Source organism: Emydura macquarii, unplaced genomic scaffold (assembly GCF_026122565.2).
Source record: "Emydura macquarii macquarii isolate MOO-44397 ecotype Brisbane River unplaced genomic scaffold, CSIRO-AGI_Emac_v2 contig_3511, whole genome shotgun sequence".
NCBI classification, from domain to species: Eukaryota; Metazoa; Chordata; order Testudines; family Chelidae; genus Emydura; species Emydura macquarii.
This window is the reverse complement of record NW_027133648.1, coordinates 352,244-373,108: the sequence shown is the minus strand read 5'-3', so window position 1 is coordinate 373,108 and position 20,865 is coordinate 352,244. Positions and strand designations below refer to the sequence as shown.

The 20,865-nt window shown below is 70.5% G+C and overlaps 1 protein-coding gene across 1 annotated transcript; it reads right to left on the bottom strand.

The window, feature by feature from the left end:
• Window positions 1-452: 452 nt before the first annotated feature.
• NOS3 (nitric oxide synthase 3) lies at window positions 453-20,674 on the bottom strand. Its single transcript, XM_067535726.1, has 26 exons — window positions 20,562-20,674; window positions 19,599-19,701; window positions 17,410-17,558; window positions 15,350-15,512; window positions 14,118-14,209; window positions 13,864-14,005; window positions 12,996-13,135; window positions 12,427-12,601; window positions 11,667-11,768; window positions 10,806-11,000; window positions 10,588-10,661; window positions 9,897-10,041; window positions 8,981-9,085; window positions 8,479-8,546; window positions 8,101-8,217; window positions 6,495-6,669; window positions 5,673-5,805; window positions 5,022-5,100; window positions 4,747-4,934; window positions 3,530-3,711; window positions 2,686-2,896; window positions 2,120-2,207; window positions 1,628-1,749; window positions 1,233-1,381; window positions 950-1,144; window positions 453-703 (listed from the first exon to the last, which is right to left on the bottom strand). The coding sequence occupies exons 1-26, from the start codon at window positions 20,672-20,674 to the stop codon at window positions 581-583; spliced, it is 3,528 nt and encodes a 1,175-aa protein (XP_067391827.1). The 3' UTR covers window positions 453-580.
• Between the last annotated feature and the right edge of the window lie 191 nt (window positions 20,675-20,865).

Here is a 20,865-nt window from a genome sequence, read left to right as displayed (position 1 = left end):
TCGCTGCGCTGGCAGGGCTGGGCCCCTGGGCTTTGCCTCCAGGCGATCGTGGCCGTGACATCCCAGCAAGAGCGGCAGCTCTCTGGGCACCAGGCGTCCCCAGGCAGGGCCGTGGGCAGGCGAACACCCTGCCCCATCCCTCCTGTCCCCGGGGCTGTAGAGACTGCCCAGCGACCACGAGACCTGGGCACGACCAGCAGAACGCAGGCCCGACCTGATCAGCCCGCGCATCCTGGGGCTGGACCACCCGAGCGCCTGCCCCAGCCCAAGGGGGCCCAGCTCTGGGGGGGATTGATGGAAGAGAGCAGTCCTGGCCCTGCGTGGGGCGTGGCAGAGTCTGACCATGGGGCCAGGCCCCAGATGCTGGGGTGGGGCGAGGACACACGTGACACTGGGCCGGGCCACCCAGTCGCTGGAGGCTTTGTGGAAAATGACGTAAGCTACAATTATCAAAACTAAATGCTTTATTGAGGGCTGCGGGGGGGCTGCCTGGACCGGGGTGGGGGGAGACAGCAGCCATGGGGCAAAGGGCCCTGCTCCCCTCACAGGGCCCAGGAACCAGGGCCCCCCTGCTGCCCACTCAGGGAGCTGGGCCCAGCAGGCTCCGTCCCTGCGCCGAGAAGGACTGAGTGCGGATCAGCGAGGCCACCTCCTGCGTGCGGAACGTCAGGCCGAAGATGTCCTCGTGGTAGCGGTTCTGGTCCTGGGGGAGATCCGCAGTGAGGGAGGGTCAGGCCGGGCCGGGCCAGGCCGCACCCGTAGGGCAAGGAGAATGGTACCAAGGGAACCCTGCAATTCCAGACACCCCCAAGCTCTGCCGGTGCCCCTCAATCCTGACTTGGAGCCCCTATCCCACCCCTGGAGTCCCCCCACCCCACAGCTCTGCCAATGCCCCCCAACCCGACCCACAGCCCCTGCTATCCCAGCCCAGGCTCCCCCTGCCCCGTACCCGGAGTTCGCTGATCAGGTCTCCGGCCTCGGCCAGCGTCATGTCTCCCTCCTGGGCCAGGATCTGCTGCACGGTCTGCAGGACGCCGGTGGCCATGGTGACGTCCCCGCAGACGTAGATGTGGCCCTGGCGCTGGCACAGCACCTGGTGCACCTCGCCCGCCAGCTGCGAACTCAGCACGTCCTGCACGTAGGTCTGGGGCCAGGCAGGGCAGAGCGTCAGACGCGCCGGCCCGACCCGAGCTGGCCTGGCCCCCCACCAGCCCCCGGTGCGGCCCCCTTACCTTGGGCACGTCGGGGTCCCGGGAGAAGGCCGTCAGCACCCGGCTCAGCACCCCCTTCTGCTGGGCCTCCTGCACCTCCTGCTTGTAGAGGTGGTCCAGGCGGGCGCAGCGGCAGCCAAACACCAGGGTCATCTCGCCCGGCTGGAGGCCTGGAGCGGCACAGGCAGGGGCCAGGTTAGGGGCAGGGGCCGCACTGCCCCCTGGACCCGGGAATGTGCCCCCACTCTGGCCTGCTGAGATTCCCCTCCCCTGACACACCTCGCCCCCCCAGAGCCCCTCTGCAAGGTGCACACCCTCTATCCCTGGGCCAAGAGCCCTAGGGACCCCAGCCCCCTGCCCTGCCCAGGCCCCCCGCCACCACGCAGCCCCCCAGCCCCAGGCCGTGCCCCCCTGACCTTGCGTCTCCATGTCGTGCAGTCGCTGCTGCCAGAAGCCCCGGAAGGGGGCGATGCCGGTGCCGGGGCCCACCAGGATGCAGGGGGCGCAGGGGTCCTGCGGCAACCGGAAGGACGGGGCCCTGTGCGGGGAGGGAGGGTGGCTGGGCACGCGGCAGCGGGATGGGCACCCGGCTCCACCCTGCACCTGTGTACGCCTCAGGGCAGGGGCCATGCCGGGTCACAGAAAGGGTTAATGGGAGGGCAGGGTCCCTGGACTGGGGCTGAGCAGTGCATGCTGGGAGCTGTATTCCCCGGGGAGTAAATGGGGGTCAGGGCTGAGCAGTGCATGCTGGGAACAGCCCATGGGCAACATTTCAGCTCCTTGGCCATGGTCCTGGGCAGGGGGTGCCGAGCCCTGCCTGTCCCGGCGCCATGCCCCCGGCTCTGTGTCCCAGCCCCTCCTGCCCCGACTCTGCCCCGAGCGGGTCCCAGTCCCACCAGCCCCCTTACCCTCTGATGAAGGCTGGCACTGTGTCCCCCTCCTGCAGCTGGGCCAGCCAGGTGGAGCAGACGCCATAGTGCAGGGGCCCCTGGCCACCTGTGGGACACAGGGGAGGGGGGCTGGGGCTCAGGTCCTGGTGGGGATGGCACCTGCACCCCCCATCCTCTCTCCTTCCACAGGGCCCCTCCACAGGTGCCCACCCCCGAGTCCCCTCCCACCCCATCTCCATGGGGGAGGGAGCTGAGCTGCGGGAGGGGGGCGCTCCCCTGGCTTGGGGGCTTCACTACAGGTGGGAGGGGGTCACTCCTCTAGTGGGGGGAGTTGCTCACCCTCACAGCGGGGGAACAGGGGGGCTACTTCCCTGTCTGTTGGGTGGGGTCACCCACCTCACCCTGGCTCGGGGGGGGGTCGCTCACAATTTCTGTGGGGAGTCACACCCTGGTGGAGGGGTTGGGGGGGTCGCTCACCCTCGCGGGGGGTGGTCGGGGGTCATTCTGCAGCGGAGGGGTGGGGGGGTCGCTCACCCTCGCTGCGGGGGGTCGCTCCACAGCGGAGGGGTCGGGGGGTCGCTCACCCTCGGTGCGGTAGGCCAGCACGGCCACGGTGAGGTGGATCTGGCCGGGGTGGGCGCCGGGCGCGGAGCTGACCGAGTAGTAGCGTGGCTGCAGCAGGGGCAGCTGGGTGAGGAGCAGGGACGCGGGCAGCGCCAGCGAGGGGAACTGCTCCAGCACCTGACCCAGCGTGGGGCACCGGAACCACTTCCACTCCTCGTAGAGCTGGGCGTCCTGCAGCGAGAGCCGGGCTGAGATCCGCAGAGCTCCCCTTCCTCCCTCCAGCGACAGCCGGGCTGAGATTCGCAGAGCCCCCCCACCCTCCAGCGACAGCCAGGCTGGGACCCACAGAGCCCCCCCACGACCCCCCCAGTGACAGCCGGGCTGGGACCCACAGAGCCCCCCCACAACCCCCCAGCGATAGCCGGGCTGGGACCCACAGAGCCCCTCCACGACCCCCCAGCGACAGCCAGGCTGGGACCTGCAGAGCCCCTCCACGACCCCCCAGCGACAGCCAGGCTGGGACCTGCAGAGCCCCCCCACGACCCCCCAGCGATAGCCGGGCTGGGACCCACAGAGCCCCCCCACGACCCCCCAGCGACAGCCAGGCTGGGACCTGCAGAGCCCCCCCACAGCCCCCCACCTTCCCAACACTACCCTCCCCCCCCAGTGACCGGGCCCCCTGCACAACGCTACCCCCCAACACAGCCCTGGGCTGGGAGTCTCTGGGCCCCCATTGCCCTGCAGCCAAGCTGACCTGTGCCCACAGCCCACGCTGCGCTCGCCCTCGCCTAGCTCCCCCCACGGTGCCCCAGGCAGCGCCCGCTGGAGGCCCCGGCAGGTGCTGTCCTGCCCCACCCCTCGCACCTGGCTGAGCCGCTGCAGCTGCCCGCGCTCGGCGCTGTCCTCTGCCAGCGTGGCCAGCAGCTGCAGGAGCTGGGGGCTGGGCGGGGTGGTGATGTCCAGGAAGTAGGTGAGGGCCTGGCCCAGGGTGCAGGGCGGCAGGCGGCTGAGCTGCACCCAGCTGGGCTTGGGGCTGGCGCGCCCGCCTGCAAAGAGACCGAGGAGTGTGTGTGTGGGGAGGGGGGGCACGTCTGCCCCATGCCCCTGTGATGCAGTGCACATACTCTGGGGGGGGCTGTAGGACCCCTAGGGGTGCCTCAGTTTCCCTATGTACTTTGTGTGTCTACCCCCGGGTGCTCTTGGGCCAGAGCAGGGGGCGTGAGGGGTCACCATAGACTGGCTGGCACCCGCCCTGATCGATGGCCCCAGCACCCCGGGGACGGGAGATCCCCTGGCAGTGAAGCAGAGCCAAGACCCCGGGCGGGGGTCGAGGGATTGTGATGAAGTGGGGATACTCTTGGGGCGTTCTCCGAGTGCTGGGTGTGTGCCTCAGTTTCCTCCATGTGTTACACATGTGTCGGTGAAGGGCCCCGGGTGTGTGATCATTGCAGAGACCCCCAGCCACACGTGCGCAGACCTGGCCAGGACCCCTGCCCTGGCCCAACCCATTGCAACAGGTGGAGACCAAGAGGAGAGGCACCTACCCCGGGAAGGAGGGACTGGGAGACGGGTCTGGGGGTGGCTTGGGGGCCAGTCCCCCGTGGGGGCCCGGCAGGGAGGGAGCCCCGAGAATGGGGCTCCCCAGGGTCGCTGCTGTAACCCCTAGACACGCTGCTGGCAAAGTCCTTCTGCGCCGTGACCTGAGAACTAACAACCCCCGACTCCCGCGCTGGCTGGGATCGCACCTGACGGCAGGCGGCAACCACCGGCCAGGGAGATTTGGACACCCCCTCTGCCCCTCCCCAGATCAAAAGACTGCAGGGCTGCGGGCCCAGAAATCCAGCCCGAGGGGGGTGAGGCTGCGTGGCTCACGCTGGAGGAAGAGCAGGACCCCCAGGGGATCTGGCCCGGTGAAGGGGCCCCCCAGAGATCGTCCCAAAGCCGAGGCTCAGCCCCGATCCTGTGGGTCGGTGACACTGGGATTCCCCCCAAGGCGCCCATTGGAGCCGCACCCCAGGCAGGCACCAGCCCCGGGTCCCTGCCCCCAGGCCTGGTGCGGGGTGGGAGCCCCTCGCCCTCACCGGTGGTCGCCGTCTCCAGGAACTCCACGGCCACGGCCTGACTGGCGTGGGGCGGGTCCTCCACGTGCCCCAGCAGCTCCTGCACCAGCTCCGGCCGGTTGGCGGGGAAGATGCCCACATGGTCCCCGGGCAGGTACTGCAGCTCCGGCTGCCCGGCCGTGTCCAGGCACACCAGGATGGTGGAGCGGCTGGAGGGGGGGGGGGGGAGTGAGGCGTCAGTGCAGGCCCTGGGTCCCCAGCGCCGGGGAGGGGGCGTTCCCTGGGGGGGGTCTCACCTGGACTCCTCGCTCTGCAGGTTCTGCACGGAGAGGACGCGGCACGGACACACCCTGCGCTTGTGCACGTGGGATAAACCTGCCGAGCAAGTGCAGCCGGGGGGGTCAGCGGGGGGCGCTGGGGGGGCAGGAGCCCTGGCTGGGGGGGGCTCCCGGCTACCCGGCCCCGGCTCCTCCCAGATGCCCAGATTCCAAGGAAGGGCCCGTTGTGATCACCTCGTCTGACTCCCGCCCCGACACCTGCCAGGACCCTCCAGCTGCACTTTCCCCCCCGCTGCCCAGCTGGGAACCGGCCCCCCTCCCCAGTGCGCGCCCGCCTCCCTCGGCTGCACCAGTAGCTGCCGGCAGAACGCGGGCCCCGCACCGGCGCTTCCGACCGTGACTGAGGCGCGGCTGCACGGAGGGGCTCCTTGAGTCTCCTACGGCGGGGCCGCTTTTCTCACCCTTCAGCCCCCTCCTGCCTCTTCTCTGGCCCCCCGGCACTGGGCCCCGGCCCCGGCAGCGTCACCCCAGCCCCGGCCCCGGGGTGAAAGCAGCGTCCTGCGCCCAGGGCGCGTTAGCCCTTCGAGCGGCTGCCTGGCCCAGGTTCCGCTGGCTCCGCGCCCCAGCCCCTGGAGAGCCCCCCCGGGCGCCGTGGGGCAGGGCTGGTACCTGTCAGCGTGTCCGTGGGGTCGGCACAGACGCCCAGCTGGTATTTCTGGCGCTTCCAGCTGCGCCGGGCGGTGAAAACCTCCCTGGCGGCCTCCTCGGCGTCGTCCCCAACGCAGAAGGTGTCGCAGGCGGCCTGCGGGGGGAAGGGGGGCTCTCTGACGTCACCACCCTGGCCTGCCGGGTCCCTCCCCTGGGGGGCACAGAGCCCCCTTACCCACCCCAGGGGGCAACCGGCTGGCAGCCGGAGCCTGAGCGAGTGCGGTGCAAGCGGGGACCCCGGTACCCCCCGTCCATCCGTCCTGTGCCACCCCCTCTCCAGGAACCCCACCCCACACCGGCGCCGGCGCCGGCGCGTCCCCTCCCCTGCATCTCAATCTCCCCGCACCCCACTCCGCCCTCGCGCCCCAGCTCCCCTGCCCCCAGTACTCCCTGCGCCCAGCCCCTCCCCCTGCACCCCTGCCCCCAGTACTCCCTGCGCCCAGCCCCTCCCCCTGCACCCCTGCCCCCAGTACTCCCTGTGCCCAGCCCCTCCCCCTGCACCCCTGCCCCCAGTGCGCCCAGCCCCTCCCCCTGCACCCCTGCCCCCAGTACTCCCTGTGCCCAGCCCCTCCCCCTGCACCCCTGCCCCCCAGTACTCCCTGCGCCCAGCCCCTCCCCCTGCACCCCTGCCCCCCAGTACTCCCTGCGCCCAGCCCCTCCCCCAGTTCCCCTGCCCCCCAGTACTCCCTGCGCCCAGCCCCTCCCCCTGCCCCCTGCCCCCCAGTAGCCCCTCCCCCTGCACCCCCCCCCAGCCCGTGCCCCCCGCCCGTGCCCCCCGCTGACCTGGAAGACGCGCTTGGCCCAGGTGCGGAAGGCCTCCTCCTGGGCGCACATCTCGTCGCCCTCGCCCATGGCCAGGATGCGCTCGCCCCCCAGCTCCTCCAGCCGCGTGTCCACGGCGTGGGCGAAGGCACAGAAGTGGGGGTAGGCCCGTGAGCCCAGCCCAAAGACCGAGAAGCTGGGATGGGCAGGACAAGGCAGCTGAGCCCCTGCCGGGTTTCTTCCCAGCCCCGCCCCAGCACCCCAAAGGGGACCCAAGAGGGCTGGGCGGGGGCTCGCAGGGGACCCAGTCCCATGGGACACGCTGCAGGGCTGTGTGGGGTGCCCTGGGCTGGGCTAGCAGGGGGCTGCGGGGCAGGAGCTGGGGCTGGGATTGCACGTGCACCAGAGGGGGGTCCTGGCTGGGGCTGCCTCCCCCCTTAGATCTCCAGGGGGTGCTGAGGCTCTTGGGGACGCACTGAGAGTGGGGGGAAGGGCCAGGGGGGCCAGACTGGACCAGAATGTGCCTCCCTGGCCCCAGTGTGGCTGCCCCACACCCCCCGCCCCGGGTGCGCCCTGCCCAGGGAGCCGTTTGCTGATTGTCCTGGGTCCCCGTGTGACAAAGGGCGGATTTTTCAGTAACAGATTTACAAGGCCCATGCGTGCCTCAGTTTCCCCCATACTTTGCATTGCTCCCCCGTGGGGGCAGAAGGGCTTGGAGCCGAGCTGGGGACGTGTGGGGGGGTCACTCAGCGGGGTACGAATGAGCCATCGGGACTAGCTGGGGCCGTCCCACGGCAACGGAGGCGCCACAGTGGGCGGGACACGCACCCAGCGACCCTCGCCACACGCAGGTGGTCAGAGAGGGAGGCAGGACCCATCCCCACGGGGTGAGGGGGCGGCGCACACACAGCCGCCAGGGCGCAGGGGGACGCAGGGGGATTTGGGTCATATCTGGATGAGGCTTTTGTGTGCCTCAGTTTCCCTCTTCTCTTTGCACTGACGCCAAGGACTGACCCAGCAACGCCCCAGGAAGACGGGTGGGAGGAGGGGGCCGGAGCCAGGACTGCCACGGCTCAGCCGGCCCATCAGGCACTGGCCAGACTCCGGGACTGGCACGGCTTGGCCAGCCCGTCGGGCACTGGCCAGACTCCGGGACTGGCACGGCTCGGCCGGCCCGTCGGGCACTGGCCAGACTCCGGGACTGGCACGGCTCGGCCGGCCCGTCAGGCACTGGCCTGGCCACGCTGGACCGTGGCCGGACTCTGCCTCGCCGCACTGAGCCAGGGCCCCACACGGCCTCGGGCCAGACTCGCTGCGGGGACCCCGGAGAGAGATGGGGGTCGCTGGGGCGAAGGCCCAGCCTGGGGGTTTGGAGGCCACAGGCCTGCCCCATGGAACGGTGGGTCCTTGGCGCCCGGCCCACTAATGGGTCACGCCCAGGTGCCGGCGGGCACAGCCCAGACCCTGCGGCTCCGTGAAAGGGGCACGTCTGTCCCCGCCCACAACAGAGCAGGAACCGGGCAGCGGGCGCTGGTTGCTCAGCGCTGTTCGGGCTCTCGGGCCCTGCCCCCTGGCCATGGGGCGCGAGGGCAGGGCTGTCTGCCCCCCAGCGCGGCGAGGCGCCTACCGCAGCGTGCCCAGGGCCCCGGCGCTGTCCGTGTTGCTCGACTCCTTCCGCTTCTTCTTCCACGAGGCCACGAGCCCATCGCTCTGCGAGACGCTGTTGAAGCGGATCTTGTAGCTCCTGGGGGGGACGCACAGTGAGCCCCACGGCGGGCAGGGCGCAGCCGGAGATGGGGCAGGCGATGGGGCAGGGGGCCTTCCCCTCTGGGGGGCGCTGGCTCCGATGGGTGCATTCCCCAGCACAAGGCTTGGCACCTGCCACCCACAGCCCTGCCCGGGCGCAGTGACCCCCGCCAGCCCAGGGATCGCGCCAAGCCTGGGCCCAGGGGGGGCCTCGGTGCCGGCCCAGCGCATCCCCCCCGGGGCTCGGGGGGTCACTCACTTCTGTTGCTCAGGCTGCTTGGCGCCAGCGTAGGGGCAGGTCATCTCCATCAGCGCCTTGGAAAAGCTCTGCCGGGAGACAGGCTGTTAGGGGGCTCGGGTGGGCCCCCGGCCCCCCAGTGCTGCCTCCCAACTCCCCCGCCCCCCAGCTTTCCCGGCCCCCCCAGTGCTGCCTCCCAACTCCCCCGCCCCCAGCTCCCCCGGCCCCCCAGTGCTGCCTCCCAACTCCCCCGCCCCCCAGCTCCCCCGGCCCCCCAGTGCTGCCTGCCACCCCCCCCACCCCCCAGCTCCCCTGGCCCCCCAGTGCTGCCTGCCAACCCCCCCGCCCCCCAGCTCCCCCGGCCCCCCCAGTGCTGCCTGCTAACCCCCCCGCCCCCCAGCTCCCCGGGGCTGCTCCCCCAGGCCCTGACTCCCCCTGGGGCGCCTCCACCTGGGCATGGACCCCCCCTCCTGGTGATCCCGACGCTCTAGTGCCAGCCCCCCCACGGCCCGGCCCCCCTCACCTCCCCACTCTCTGGCGGGTCGCCGTTGCCGAAGGTGCTGGTCACGACCAACACCAGGGTCTCGTGCTCCAGGCAGACGACGTCGTATTCGTCCATGCACAGCACCTGGGGCGACAGCTGGGGTCAGCGGGGCCGGGCGCGGGCGCGCGATGGGCGCTGCCGTCTCCGTGCCCCGGTGGGGCAGGCACAGGCAGGGAGCCGCCGCACGCTCCGGGCCAAGGGGAGGGACCCAGCGTCCCCACCCCCGCTGAGCCGGTGGAACTCCCTGCCACAGGGTCTCGCTCGGGCCGGCCAAGGGCTCAGGCAGGTTCCAAGCGTGGGACGTTGGTGGGGAGCATGAGAGCTGCCGGGGCCCCGGGGGACAGGGCCAGGGCTGCCCACGGCAGGGCTGGGGATCCAGGGGGCCTACCCCGGGCTGGCTATCCCATCCCTGGCACTGGGGGTCTCCGGAGCAGCTGGGGCTGGGACGTGCCAGAGGGTTACTGTGGCCCTGGGGCGGAGCCGCCAGGCAGCACCTGAGTTCCCAGAGCCAGGATAGAACCCAGGAGTCCTGGCTCCCAGCCCCCCCCGCTCTAACCACTGGCCCCCACTGCCCCCCACCCCCGAGCCGGGAAGCGAACGCAGGAGCCCTGACTGCTGGATGCTCTGACCCACAGATCCTTCCCGAGGATTGTGCTGGGCTGGGGAGTTGGGGGCCCTGCTGGGGCAGGGACGGGGTCCGGGGATTCCAGACGCAGCCGGTTCCCAGCACCTGAAAAACCTTTGGGGAGACGGGGAGCCCCAGCTAGGGGCTAAGGTGCCAGCCACAGCCAGCCCCACGTCCTCCCCCTGCCAGCCCCCACTCCTCCAGCCAGCCCCCTGCCCACCCCGCCAGGCAGTGCCCTGCAGCCCCCCGCCCCCCGCCCGCTGCCCGCACCTTGGGGTCGAAGGCGCGCCGGAAGAGCTCGCCCAGGTTCCAGGCGTAGGTGCGGGACTTGCCCGTCTCGGTGGCGTACAGGATGGTGGCCTTGACGCGACGCGCCATCACGTGGCCCATCAGCTTGGCCGAGATCTTCACCACGCTGGGGGGAGACCAGAGGGCGTCACCGCGCCCGCCCCAGCCCACGCCCGGCGCCAGCTCCCTCCCGCGGGCCGCAGCCCTGGGCCCCCGCTGGGCCAGCGCCCTGAGCCACCCAGACCAGTGCCCAGGGCACGGCGCCCAGCCGGGGTGCAGGGGTGGGGCCAGCAGCAGAGGGGCAGGATACAGTCCTCATGCCTGGGGCACAGCTGGGCCCGGGCAGAGCGGCCCAGGGCCTGTGCCAGCCTCATCCCCAGCTGCTGTCTGCACCCCCGAGCCCCCGGCCACCCTGGTGCAGAGGGTCAGGGCGGCCGCAGCTGCTGGCGCCTCTAAGGAGCTCTGCCCGGACATACCTGCCCCCGCCCGTCTGTCCCACCATGCCAGAACACGCCCGCCCGTCTGTCCCACGGTGCCCAGACATGCCTGCCCCCGCCCGTCTGTCCCACGGTGCCCGGACACGCCTGGGTGGGGGCAGAGCCTGCCCGCTCACAATTCCTCCCCTCGGTCCCGGCCCGCTCGCTCCCCACCCCAAAGCCCGGCTGGCACCTACTTGGCCACTTCTTTGAAGGTTTTCTTCCTGGTGACGGCGGTGCCCTTCGAGGCACAAACCTTCCATGCGTCGGGCTGCAGAAGAAGTGGCTGGGTCAGCGTGGGCAGCGGAGGGCAGCGCCCATGCAGGGGCTGGCTGCACGGCCCCCCTGGGGGGCTGGGCCGGGGGGGAGCGGAGGGGAGGGGCGATCCCAAAGGGCCGGGGGCCGGCGTGCACACCTGGTAGCGGAAGCCGGGCGAGAGCAGGTAATTGACCATCTCCTGGTGGAAGACGGGCGTGAGGCTGCCCGAGATGGGGGGCACGATCCAGACCCAGTCGGCCGGGCACCCCCCCCGCGCCTGCAGCTCGTTCTCCATGTGCTTGATGAAGGACTCGGTGGCCACGTGGTGATCCACGATTGTCACTTTGGCAACCTGCGGGGGGGGAGGGGAGCAGATGGCAGAGCCCGGGCACCCCGGGGGGCAGGGCGGGGGGACCCCAGGCATGGAACCAGGGCACCCCAGGGAAGGGAACCAGGGCGTCCACGCGAGGCCGTGGGGCCCGTGTGCGCCATCTCCCAGCTGCCACGTGTGGCGTGGGGCTCAGTCTGGCTCTGGGGCAGTGGGGGCTGCTCCCTGGGCCGGTCTCCCCCGGGGTCTGTCTCTGGGGGCGCAGGGGGCTGCGGGCCCAGGGTCCAGCCCGAGGGGGGTGAGGCTGCGTGGCTCACGCTGGAGGAAGAGCGGGACCCCAGGGGGCCTGGCCCAGTGCAGGTGCCCCCAGAGACCATCCCAAAGCCGGGGCCGTGGACCCGATCCTGTGGGTCGGTGGCAACTTGCGTGTGCGTGATCCGCTTCCCCGCTGCCACATGCCCTGGAGGCACAGACACCTGCCCAGCCGGGGGTGGTCGTGGGGCAGGGCCTTGTGGCGGGGCCGGGCAGGGGGCGGAGGGCGAGTGAGACCCGGGGTCTGCAGCCCACGAGGCAGCGCCAGGGCCTGGCTCTGTTCAGCTGTAGAGGCTTGAAACAGCCCCCCCCCCCGCCCCTGCTCGCTCTGCCCCCCACCCCCTGCCCCAGACGCTCTACCCCCCGGCGCGCCCCCACCTGGTAGCTGTGCAGCACGGCCACGTTGATCTCCACGGCCGCTTTGTCCTTCCACAGGGACGAGGTTTTCCGGGTGTCCAGCCCCATGCGCAGGGCCACCTCCTGCCACAGGGAGCGTCACCCCCAGCCTCCCAACCCCAGCCCCCTGCACCCCCCTCACCCAGCCCCCTACCCTGCCCCCCACCAACCCCCGCCCGCAGGCGGTACAGCAGGTTGTAGCGGGGGAGGGTGTTGGCGGGGGAGGGACTGGGGGGGCTGTACCTGCAGCAGGTCGTAGCAGGGGGATGGGGGGGAGGGGGGCCATACCTGCAGCAGGTCACAGCGGGGGGGCTGGGGGGAATGGGGGGTCAGGGGGGGCCGTACCTGCAGCAGGTCATAGCGGGCAGGCTGGGGGGGGCTCGGGGGGACGGGGGGGGCCGTACCTGCAGCAGGTTGTAGTGGGGAGGGCGGGGGGGTTGGGAGTGTCGGGGGGGGGCCGTACCTGCAGCAGGTCGTAGTGGGGGGGCTGGGGGGAATGGGGGGGTCAGGGGGGCCGTACCTGCAGCAGGTCGTAGCGGGGGGGCTACGGAGGTCAGGGGGTTACGGGGGGGCTGTACCTGCAGCAGGTCGTAGAGGGGGGGCTGGGGGACCCGGGGGGTCGGGGGGGGCCGTACCTGCAGCAGGTCGTAGTGGGGGGGCTGGGGGGGTCATGGGGTTACGGGGGGGGCCGTACCTGCAGCGGGGGGGCTGGGGGGCTCAGGGGGTTACGGGGGGGCCGTACCTGCAGCAGGTCGTAGCGGTGGCCGTCACAGAAGTTGCGCATGCCGACCTCGCTGCCCACGTACCAGCCGTTGAAGGGCGCGGCCGGGAAGTGCAGGCCCCCGATCTCCAGCAGCAGGTTGGCCACGGCGGGCAGCGCGTGCCAGCGCAGCCCCAGCTCCCCGAACCACTCCAGCCTGCGCCCGCACCACGGTCAGGGGGGGACAGGGGAAGGCTGCGCCCCAAGCCGCCCGGCCCGCCCGGGAATGGAACCCAGGCGTCCGGGTTCCCAGCCCCGCCCCCCCCCCCCCCAGGGGCTCTCAGCCGCTCCAGACTCCTGCAGTGCCCCCCAAGCCCAGCCCCGCAGCCCGTAGCTCAGCTTCATGGCCCCCCCCACGCCCTGCATATGTGACCCCCCCAAGCCAGACGCTCTGAGCTGGGTGCCCTGACGCACCCCTGGGAGGGCAGAGCTCTGCGCGCCCCAGCAGAGAACTGCCGCGCTCACCACATGCCCTGGCCCCTCCCGGAGACTCGTCCCCCCTGCGGCCTCCTTCTGCCCCAGCCCTGCCGGTTCCCCCGCCCCGGACTCACGTGGGGTGCAGGATGGGCACCTCCAGCACCAGCTCGGGGGGCAGGAGGAAGAGCTCGGGGGCCTCGTCTGGCGCCTGCAGCAGCAGGGGCAGGACGTCGAAGCGGCCGTGCCCAGGGGTCCAGCCGTGCTGGATGCAGAGCTGCAAGGAGAGCAAAGACAGCCGGGCCTGTGGGGCTGGGGCGAGAGCGGGGCGGGGTGGGGGATCCCCGGGAGCCAGCACCCCCTGCAGAACCGGCGTCATCCTCTGCACGGCTGCTGAGCTGTGACTGGGCCCTGTCTGAGGGCAGGCTCCAGCCCCCAGCCACCACTGCCCAGCCCCCAGGGCCCAGCCCCCCAACCAGGCGCTGACGGGGTCCAGGCACTGCCATGCTGGCAGCAGCTGCAGTCCAGAGGTACAAGGGCCCTGCGCTCGGATCGGGGCCCCGCAGGGGTGGGGGCAGATGAGGGACCCCCCTAGGGAAGGGCCCAAGGAGACGAGGCGTCGGCACGGCCCTTTCGACCCGGAGCTGGGGACAGAGCCCTGGGCCGGACAGGGGCTGGCGGAGAGCCCTGCGCAGCGGGACCTGGCACACCCCGGAGGGCAGCAGGAGGGGGGCCTGGCCGGGGGGCACCTGAGGGGTGAGCCCCATGCCAGGCAGGGCCGGCGCTCAGCACCCAGGGCCCACGGGGGGCCCCAGACCAGTGTCCAGAAGTGGAGGCTGGAGCATGACGGGGCTCAGCGGGGGCGCGTCGCGCTGGCCCCATAGCTCCAGCGTGGCTCTGGGGGGGCCTGTGCTGCAGAGAGCCGGGGCGGGGGCCGGGGGGGGACGCTGCGGTGCGGGGGTCTGGGCAGGGCAGGGGGCGCTCCCCAGCCACGGCTGCCCCCACCTCGGTGATGTCGACGTTGGCCGGGTCCCCCAGCACCGAGCCGTCCGGCTGCCGGTACCCGGCGTAGCGGATCAGCTGGCTGTTCCAGATGCGGAAGTCGCCCCGGCCCGGCACGCGCTGCGGGAAGATGGTGATGGCCGACCTACAAGAGAGGCGCGGGTCAGAGCCGCCCGGGGCCTGGCCCCTCGGCTGCCGGGGGATTGGCCCCAGAGGGCAGCGGCCGGGCGGTGGCCCAGGGGGTTCAGGGGTCTCACCGGAGGTTGCCGCGGTTGGTGGCGTACTGCAGGTGGGTGCAGAGGAAGCCAAACATCTCCTGGACGCTGGCGCAGTCACGGGCGTCGAACACCTGGGGGGGCAGAGCTTAGCCCCACCGCAGCAGCCCCCAGCCCCCCAGCTGTGACCCCTGGGCCCCTCCCCCCACGGGCACTCAGGACGAGGAGTGTGGACGTGTCTTCTCCGCCCCAGGCCTGGCCGCGGGAGCCTGGGGGAGCCTGTCCTGGGGGGGTGCTGCCCCGGGAGCTGTCCCACACTAACCCGGCTGGCAGCAGTGGAGCCCCCGGGACACACTGTACCCCAAAGTGGCGCGGCAGGAGCCCCACATCCGTCACAGCTGGGGGGCGGTGCCCGTTCCCATGGGGAGAGTCACAAGCGGCTGAACCCACGGAGCTGCCGGGCCTGGCTTCGTCAGTGCGGTGCTAGGGAGCGCGACGGGCGCCTTCGATGGGAAACGACCCGCGGCTTTCTGCCAGGCGGGCGAGGGTCAGGGTGTAAGCGACCACTGTCCCGCCCTGGAGGGTCTGCCGCGCAGTGTCCGTTGTGCAAGCACCGCACACGCACCGGCAGAGCCCCCGGCCTTGCCGCCGAGCGAGCACACGGCAGGAGGAAGGAGGCTGCAGGCTTTGTCCTAGCTGCTCCCTATCTGCCGCAGGGACGCCGGCACTGGCGCCCGGACACTGGAGCCAAGCTTGGGGGAAGGAAGCCTGTAGATTGAGACTGGACCAGCCAGCGGGGCGAGAAACCTGCGCAGCCTGGAGCCTGCCTCGTATCAGCGGTTCAGAGCGAGTTTACCTTCCCCCGCTGATCCCTGGCGCCCGCCACGTGGAGGCGCCGGCAGTGAAGAGCCTGGCTTCACGCTGCGCCGAACCCCGGGTGTCCCGGCTGAAGTGTCTGGGCTCAGGTAAGGAGAGCTGCCGTGTGCCCGCCCGAGGAGGGGGTAGTACATCACGCTGCTTGGGCGCCCAGCCAGGGCAGGACGGGACAGCCTCGGGGTGCGGGCAGGGCACTGGGATGGCCGCCTTTCCCCGTGAGCTGCATGCCTGACTCAGGGAGGGCTCGTGTGACTGGCGGGCGCCGTGGTAGCAGCGCCCGAAGGGGTTTGCTACGGGTCACAGCCAGACGCTGAGAGGGGCGGCCCGGGCTGCGGAGCGAAGGGGGCGCAGCGGCACCCCTGTCCCAGGTTGTACCTGGGGGAACCCGTCACCCCCACCTGCAGCTTGTTCCACTGGATGCGGCCCAGGCAGCGGGCGGTGTTGCGCCAGGCCTGCTTGGCCCCGAAGATCAGCTCTGGCTCCAGCAGCTGGTAGGTGCCCATGGCCTCGATCTCCTGCTCCACCTCCTGCAGGCGCTGCACGTGGGCCAAGGAGTCGGCCCTGTGGGGACACAGCTCGTCCCTCAGCACCCGCTGGCCAGCCCCTGAGAGCGCCCGCGCCTGCCGGGGAGCCAGCCCCCTGCCCGCACCTGTGCCCATCGGGGATGGGAGCCTGGCCCCTGCCCGCCCTGCTGCCCATATCCACCTGCCGGCTTGGCCGCTCCCAGTGTGAAAACTGGGATCACGCCCCCCCTCAGTCTCCTCTTCTCCCGGCTAAACACACCCCAGCTTTCACTCGTCCCTCACAGCTCGTGGTTGCTAGGCCTGTCAACATCTCTGTTCCTCTGCTCTGGACTGTCTCCAGTTTGTCTTTCCTGAAATGCGGTGCCCAGACCTGGACGCAATCCTGCAGCTGCGGTCTGATCAGCGCAGAGCAGAGCAGAGCAGAGCCGAGACGCGCGGCAGAATCACTGCTCCTGCCCGGCTTGCAGCACGCCTGCTGACACGGCCCAGAGCCAGGGCTGCTCTTTCTGCACCAGTGTGACACTCTTGACTCATGTTTAGCTCATGATCCACGATGACCCCTCCCCCCCCCCCATCCCTTTCTGCTGCACCCCCCCAGGCAGCCATTCCCCGCTCTGTGTGTGCAGCTGATTGGTCCTTCCCCCAGCGCAGCACTTCACATCTCTCCTTAGAATCAGAGACTCCGGGACGATCCGGGCTGGGGGGGACCCCAGGAGGTGTCTGGTCCCACCCCCTGCTCAACGCAGGACCAACCCCGACTAACCCGTCCCAGCCAGGGCCTGGTCCTGATTGAGGTTCACCCTATTTACGTCAGACCATTTCTCCAGTTTGTCCAGATCATGTTGAGTTTTAATCCTACCCCCCCCGGCTTGGTATTGTCTGCACACGTTGTAGGTTGCACGTGTGCTCTTCTGTCGTTAGCTAGACCAGTGAGGGCGTTATCGTTAGTCAGTCCAGCACGACAGACCTTCCTGGTGAAAACTGACACAAGCAGGAATCTGACCCTTCGGCCAGGACTGCCTTTTCTCCCAGTGTCTCTAGCTCCCGCTGAGCACCCGGCCCGCCTGGCCCTGCTCCGTGTCTGCTTCTCACAGATTCGGAAAATGTTTCCGTGTGGCCTTTCGTGTCCCTAGTTAGTTGAATCTCGTTTTGTGCCTTGGTCTCGCTGGTTGTGTCCTACACACTTGTGTTATTTTGTGTATTCACCTTCCGTAATGTGGCCTGCTCTCCACGTTTTGCAGGACTCTCTTTCGCTGAAGAGCCCTGGCTGGGCCCGGTGGGCATGGACGGCTCACAGGGACGCCCTGCCTTTCCCGCGCAGCGGGAGAGTTGTGCCCTTCCTCACAGCTGTTCAAAACTCCATCCCTCCTGAGCGCTTCGCTCCCTGGCTTGTCTGCACGCGAAGCGCTGCCTTGGCACAGCTGTCAGGTCTAGACGCTCCCTGTGCCGGGGACGGGGGGGCTCTCCCGTCGGCACAGGGCATCCCCCTCCCCGGAGGTAGCTGGGTGGACAGAAGAACCGCTGGCTACACGGGGATTAGCTCAGCGTCACTATGTCACTGGGGGGCAGGGATTTCTCACCCTGCAGGAGGTGAGTTCTCGGTGGAGACCAGCCCGAGTCTCTGAGTTCGCTGCAGTCCGCCTTCGAATCCTGATCTCCGGCACCCATGATCACTCGCACCCACGCTGCCGCCCATCTTCCGTTTCCATCGGCCCTTCCCTCTCGTCACAGGCAGAGCCAGCACAGCCCCCAGCTGCTTTCCCAGCCGTCCCCAGTGCCTTCCACGAACGTGTCCGCTGAGCCGGGCCCTGCCGCGTGGTTCTGCGAGGCCCCGGCTCTACGGGCTTTAACAACGCCTCCTGTGCCCGGGTTTCTGCCCCGGCAGCCTGACGTTTCCTGCCCTGTCCTACCTGCCGCGCTGCCCCGGCACTTACCGCTTGATGGAGCTGTAGTACTGGGCGATGAAGTCCCGGGCCATGGGCAGCAGCTCCTCCTTGGGCAGGGGCCCCTTCGCTGCCTGGCAGACCAGCTGCTTGGGGAACATGAGGGAGCCCAGGCACTGCTTCCCGCTGCAGGGCAGCTCCTGGAGCACAGACAGACAGACAGAGATGAGGCCGGGGGCTATTGGAGTCAGACCCAGCTCTGGTGCTGTGGGCTCCACCTTCCCCCCCGCCGGTGCCCCTCAGTCCTGACCCACAGCCCCCTGCTTTCCCCATCCCGCTTGCCCAATGCCCATGATGCAGGTGAGAGGTTTATGGCCCCTGTGTATGGCGCTGCACGTCCCCAGTGGGCATGACACCGCTGTGGGTGGAAACAGTTACTTTGCCCCGGAGCGAGGGGGAGGTGAGGGCCTGGTGTGTAGCCACTCGGCCCGTCCGGGCTGGCACCAACGCGGCGGAGTGGAAGCCTCTCCAGAGACGACAGGAGCCTCAGCGCCCGGCTCCTGACAGCGCGCGCCGGGGAGCTGAGGCAGCTGCCGTGTGGACGGACAGAGGGAGAACAGGCGGCACGGGCTGGACGGCACGGGTTGAAAGCTGCTGTGGCACCCGAAGCAGAGGCAAGGAAGGTGAAAGCGAAGGTGGAGGCTCAGGGCGGGGGGAGCCTGGCCCCCTGTTGCGGGCTCTGCCCCGAGCTCGCCTCTCCCCTGCTGCCCCATGGCCTCCCTGACACCGTAGGGCAGGGGCTGGTCCGTGTCACCCTGTCTGGAGCCAGCTGCCAGGGGCTGGTGCAGGTCCTGTGGGGCACATGGGCCCCTGCAGAGGGCCCACGGCTCTGCCCGGCGTCTGGCTCAGGAAGGAAGCAGCGAGGTGGGTCAGGCCTGCCTAGAGAGGCTGCACGGGACCAGCCAATCAGCACGAGCTGCAGGTGTGACGAAGTGGAAATGTTCTTAACAGACACTGTGTGTGCCTCAGTTTCCCCCATGTATTATTCAGGTATCTGGGTGATGGGTTAAGGGCGTGTGATCTGTGCAGTGACCACAAAGGGCAGGTGTGGCTGCCTTTAACTAGCTGTGCACAGACCATGGCTGGAGCCCAGCCCCTGCCCGGCGTTGGAGCAGGGGGAGGGGAACTTGCCTGGGGAAACAGAGGCCAGGGTGGGGGGAGGCGTGTCTGCGGCTGGCTGGCAGAGTCAGTCCGTGGGGGCCCAGGGAGCAGAGCCCAGGAATGGGGCTGTGGGACGCCCCCAGAGGGTCGTTGCTGTAACGCTGACAGTGTCTGTTCTGCGCTGTGACGCTGAGCACTAATGAACCCGGCTCACTCCCACGCTGCTATTCTTACGTGCACAAGACACGCGGCCTGTGGCCTGGTCCCCTGAATAAGATCCTGCTCGTCTTTTCTTTTACAGGTAGAACAAGTTGAAGGGCGGCGACGCAGACGCCTGCTGCCCTTGGGATGGCCTGACCCAGGCTGGGCTCTGCGGGCAGAGGGCAGAGAACGGGGCCCGGAAAGGCTCCCGCCGAGTGTGAATTGAGCCCTGCGGCTAGCGGGGAAGGTTTCAGGGTGTGCGGAAGATGGACGGACGGATGGACACACCAGCTGGGAGAAGCTCTGTGCAGATGGGTCGGGCGCGGGTGTCGCCACCTCGCAGGTTTGGCAGCGAGGGGCGAGGAAGCCCAAGGATCTGGGCTGCGCGGGCGGCCGGCGGCTGAGTTTGGGGACAGAAGGTCCCGGTCTGAAGAGAGACCCCCCCCCCCCAAGGGGCCTGGCTGAGCCTGGGTCCAGGAAGGGAACCCGGGGGCTCCCCAGAAGTGGGACTTGGGGGAACCCAGAGCAGGGTGAGCGGCGGATGCAGCCAGACCTCTCAGGTGAGGACGTCAGAGCCCTGAGGTGCGGTGTGTGTCGGGACAGGGCGGCAGGGCACGGCGCCCCCGAGTTAATGAACGACGGGGCTAGGTCACGCTCTGCCCAGCCAAGGCAGCCGGGCCCCGTGCCCGGAGCGTGACCCGTGGCACTGGCCCTTCGCAAGGAAGCAGCCACCCGCCAGCTCCTGCGGCACCGGAGGCCTGCAGCCGGGCTCCCACGCCAGGCCGCAGCGCCCCGCCCAGCCGGATCTGCCACAGCCCCTCAGGCCCCAGCCCCCCAGCGCCATCCCCTCCCAGCCGGGCCCCGTCTCCCGCCCTCACCTGCGTGGCCTGGGCGCTCAGCGTGTCGTAGGCGATGGTACCCGCTTCCCAGTTCTTGATGCGCGAGTATCTGGGGGGCTCGCTGGGGCGGGCGGGCGCAGAGCTGGGGAGAGAGGAAGGCCGGGGCACAGTCAGAGGGGCCCCCGTGTGAGAGCGTCACCCCCAGGGCACTGCCCCCCACCCAACCTGCTATCCCCCAGGCTGGGGAGGGAGCCCCATCACCCCTCTGCGGGGGGGAGACCCTGACCCCCCCGGGCCACAGACTCGGGCCAGGGCTGCCGCCCCTCCCTGCACCCCCCACCGACCGCAGGGGCAGCTGCAGCACAGGCTGGGAGACAGGACGGGCCAGGCAGGCCGTGGGGCAGGGCACCTGGGGCCACAGGCGCTGCCTGGCTCTGGGGCCCACTCGGCCCTGGCTGGAGGGGGGAGCAGCTCCAGGGGGCCCCGGCCCAGCCCGGCCCGGGGAGGGGGCAGCCCCATGACAGTGGTGCTTTGCGGCACTAAGCGCAGGGCAGGGCCCCAGCTCCTGACTCACGGCCGGGAGGGGAACGCGCTGCGGCCGCACAGGGGAGCCCTGGGCATCTCCCACCCTTCCCGCTCAGTGTTGGCCCCAGCATGGCACTGGGGGGCGCTGAGCTGCAGGTGGGGGGCAGGGGCTCAGTGGGGGGCAGGGGCTCAGTGGGGGGCACTGGAGGTTCTGCATCTCCCCCCATGTGGACCCTTTTCTGGCCTCCCTCCCGCAGTCGGGGGGTGTCCCTGCTCCCCAGGTCCCAGGAGGCCGGGCTGGGCCGGGCCAGGCTGTCCCCCCGTGGCCCGAGGGGGCTGAGGGACTTGCCCAGGGCCACGCAGGGAGCACGTGGCAGAGCAGGGAGGCGACCCCGGATCCCGTGTGCCAGGGGCTAGGAGAAGGAGGCTGTGGGCAGCCCAGCCCCTGCCCGGCAGCGCAGTCCACGGGGCCCTCACCTGGCCTTGTCGCAGCCGGCGCCATCCTCGGGCACGGAGCCCCGCTGGCGGGAGCAGAGGCTGAGGGCACAGGCGTGGGCCGGCTCGTGCGGCGATCCTTGCCGGTTCCCCATCGCGCCGCGACTGAGCTGCTTCCTCTGAGCCGGCTGCACACAATGGGGAGGGCTGGGCCGGGAACCAGGATGCCGGGGTTCTGGCCCAGCCCTGCGGGGAGGGAGGGCTGGTGGCTGGGGGGAGCAGGACGCCTGGGTTCTCTCCTAGCTCTGGGAGGGCAGTGGGCTCCAGCGGATAAGAGCGGGGGTGG

Coding starts and splice junctions, on each gene's coding strand:
- NOS3 (XM_067535726.1), bottom strand. CDS start 20,674: ATGGGGAACCGGCAAGGATCGCCGCACGAGCCGGCCCACGCCTGTGCC. Junction 15,513..17,409: donor TACTACAGCTCCATCAAGCG/GTAAGTGCCGGG, acceptor GTGTCCCCACAG/GGCCGACTCCTTGGCCCACG. Junction 8,218..8,478: donor AAGCAGCCTGAGCAACAGAA/GTGAGTGACCCC, acceptor CGTCCCCCCCAG/GAGCTACAAGATCCGCTTCA.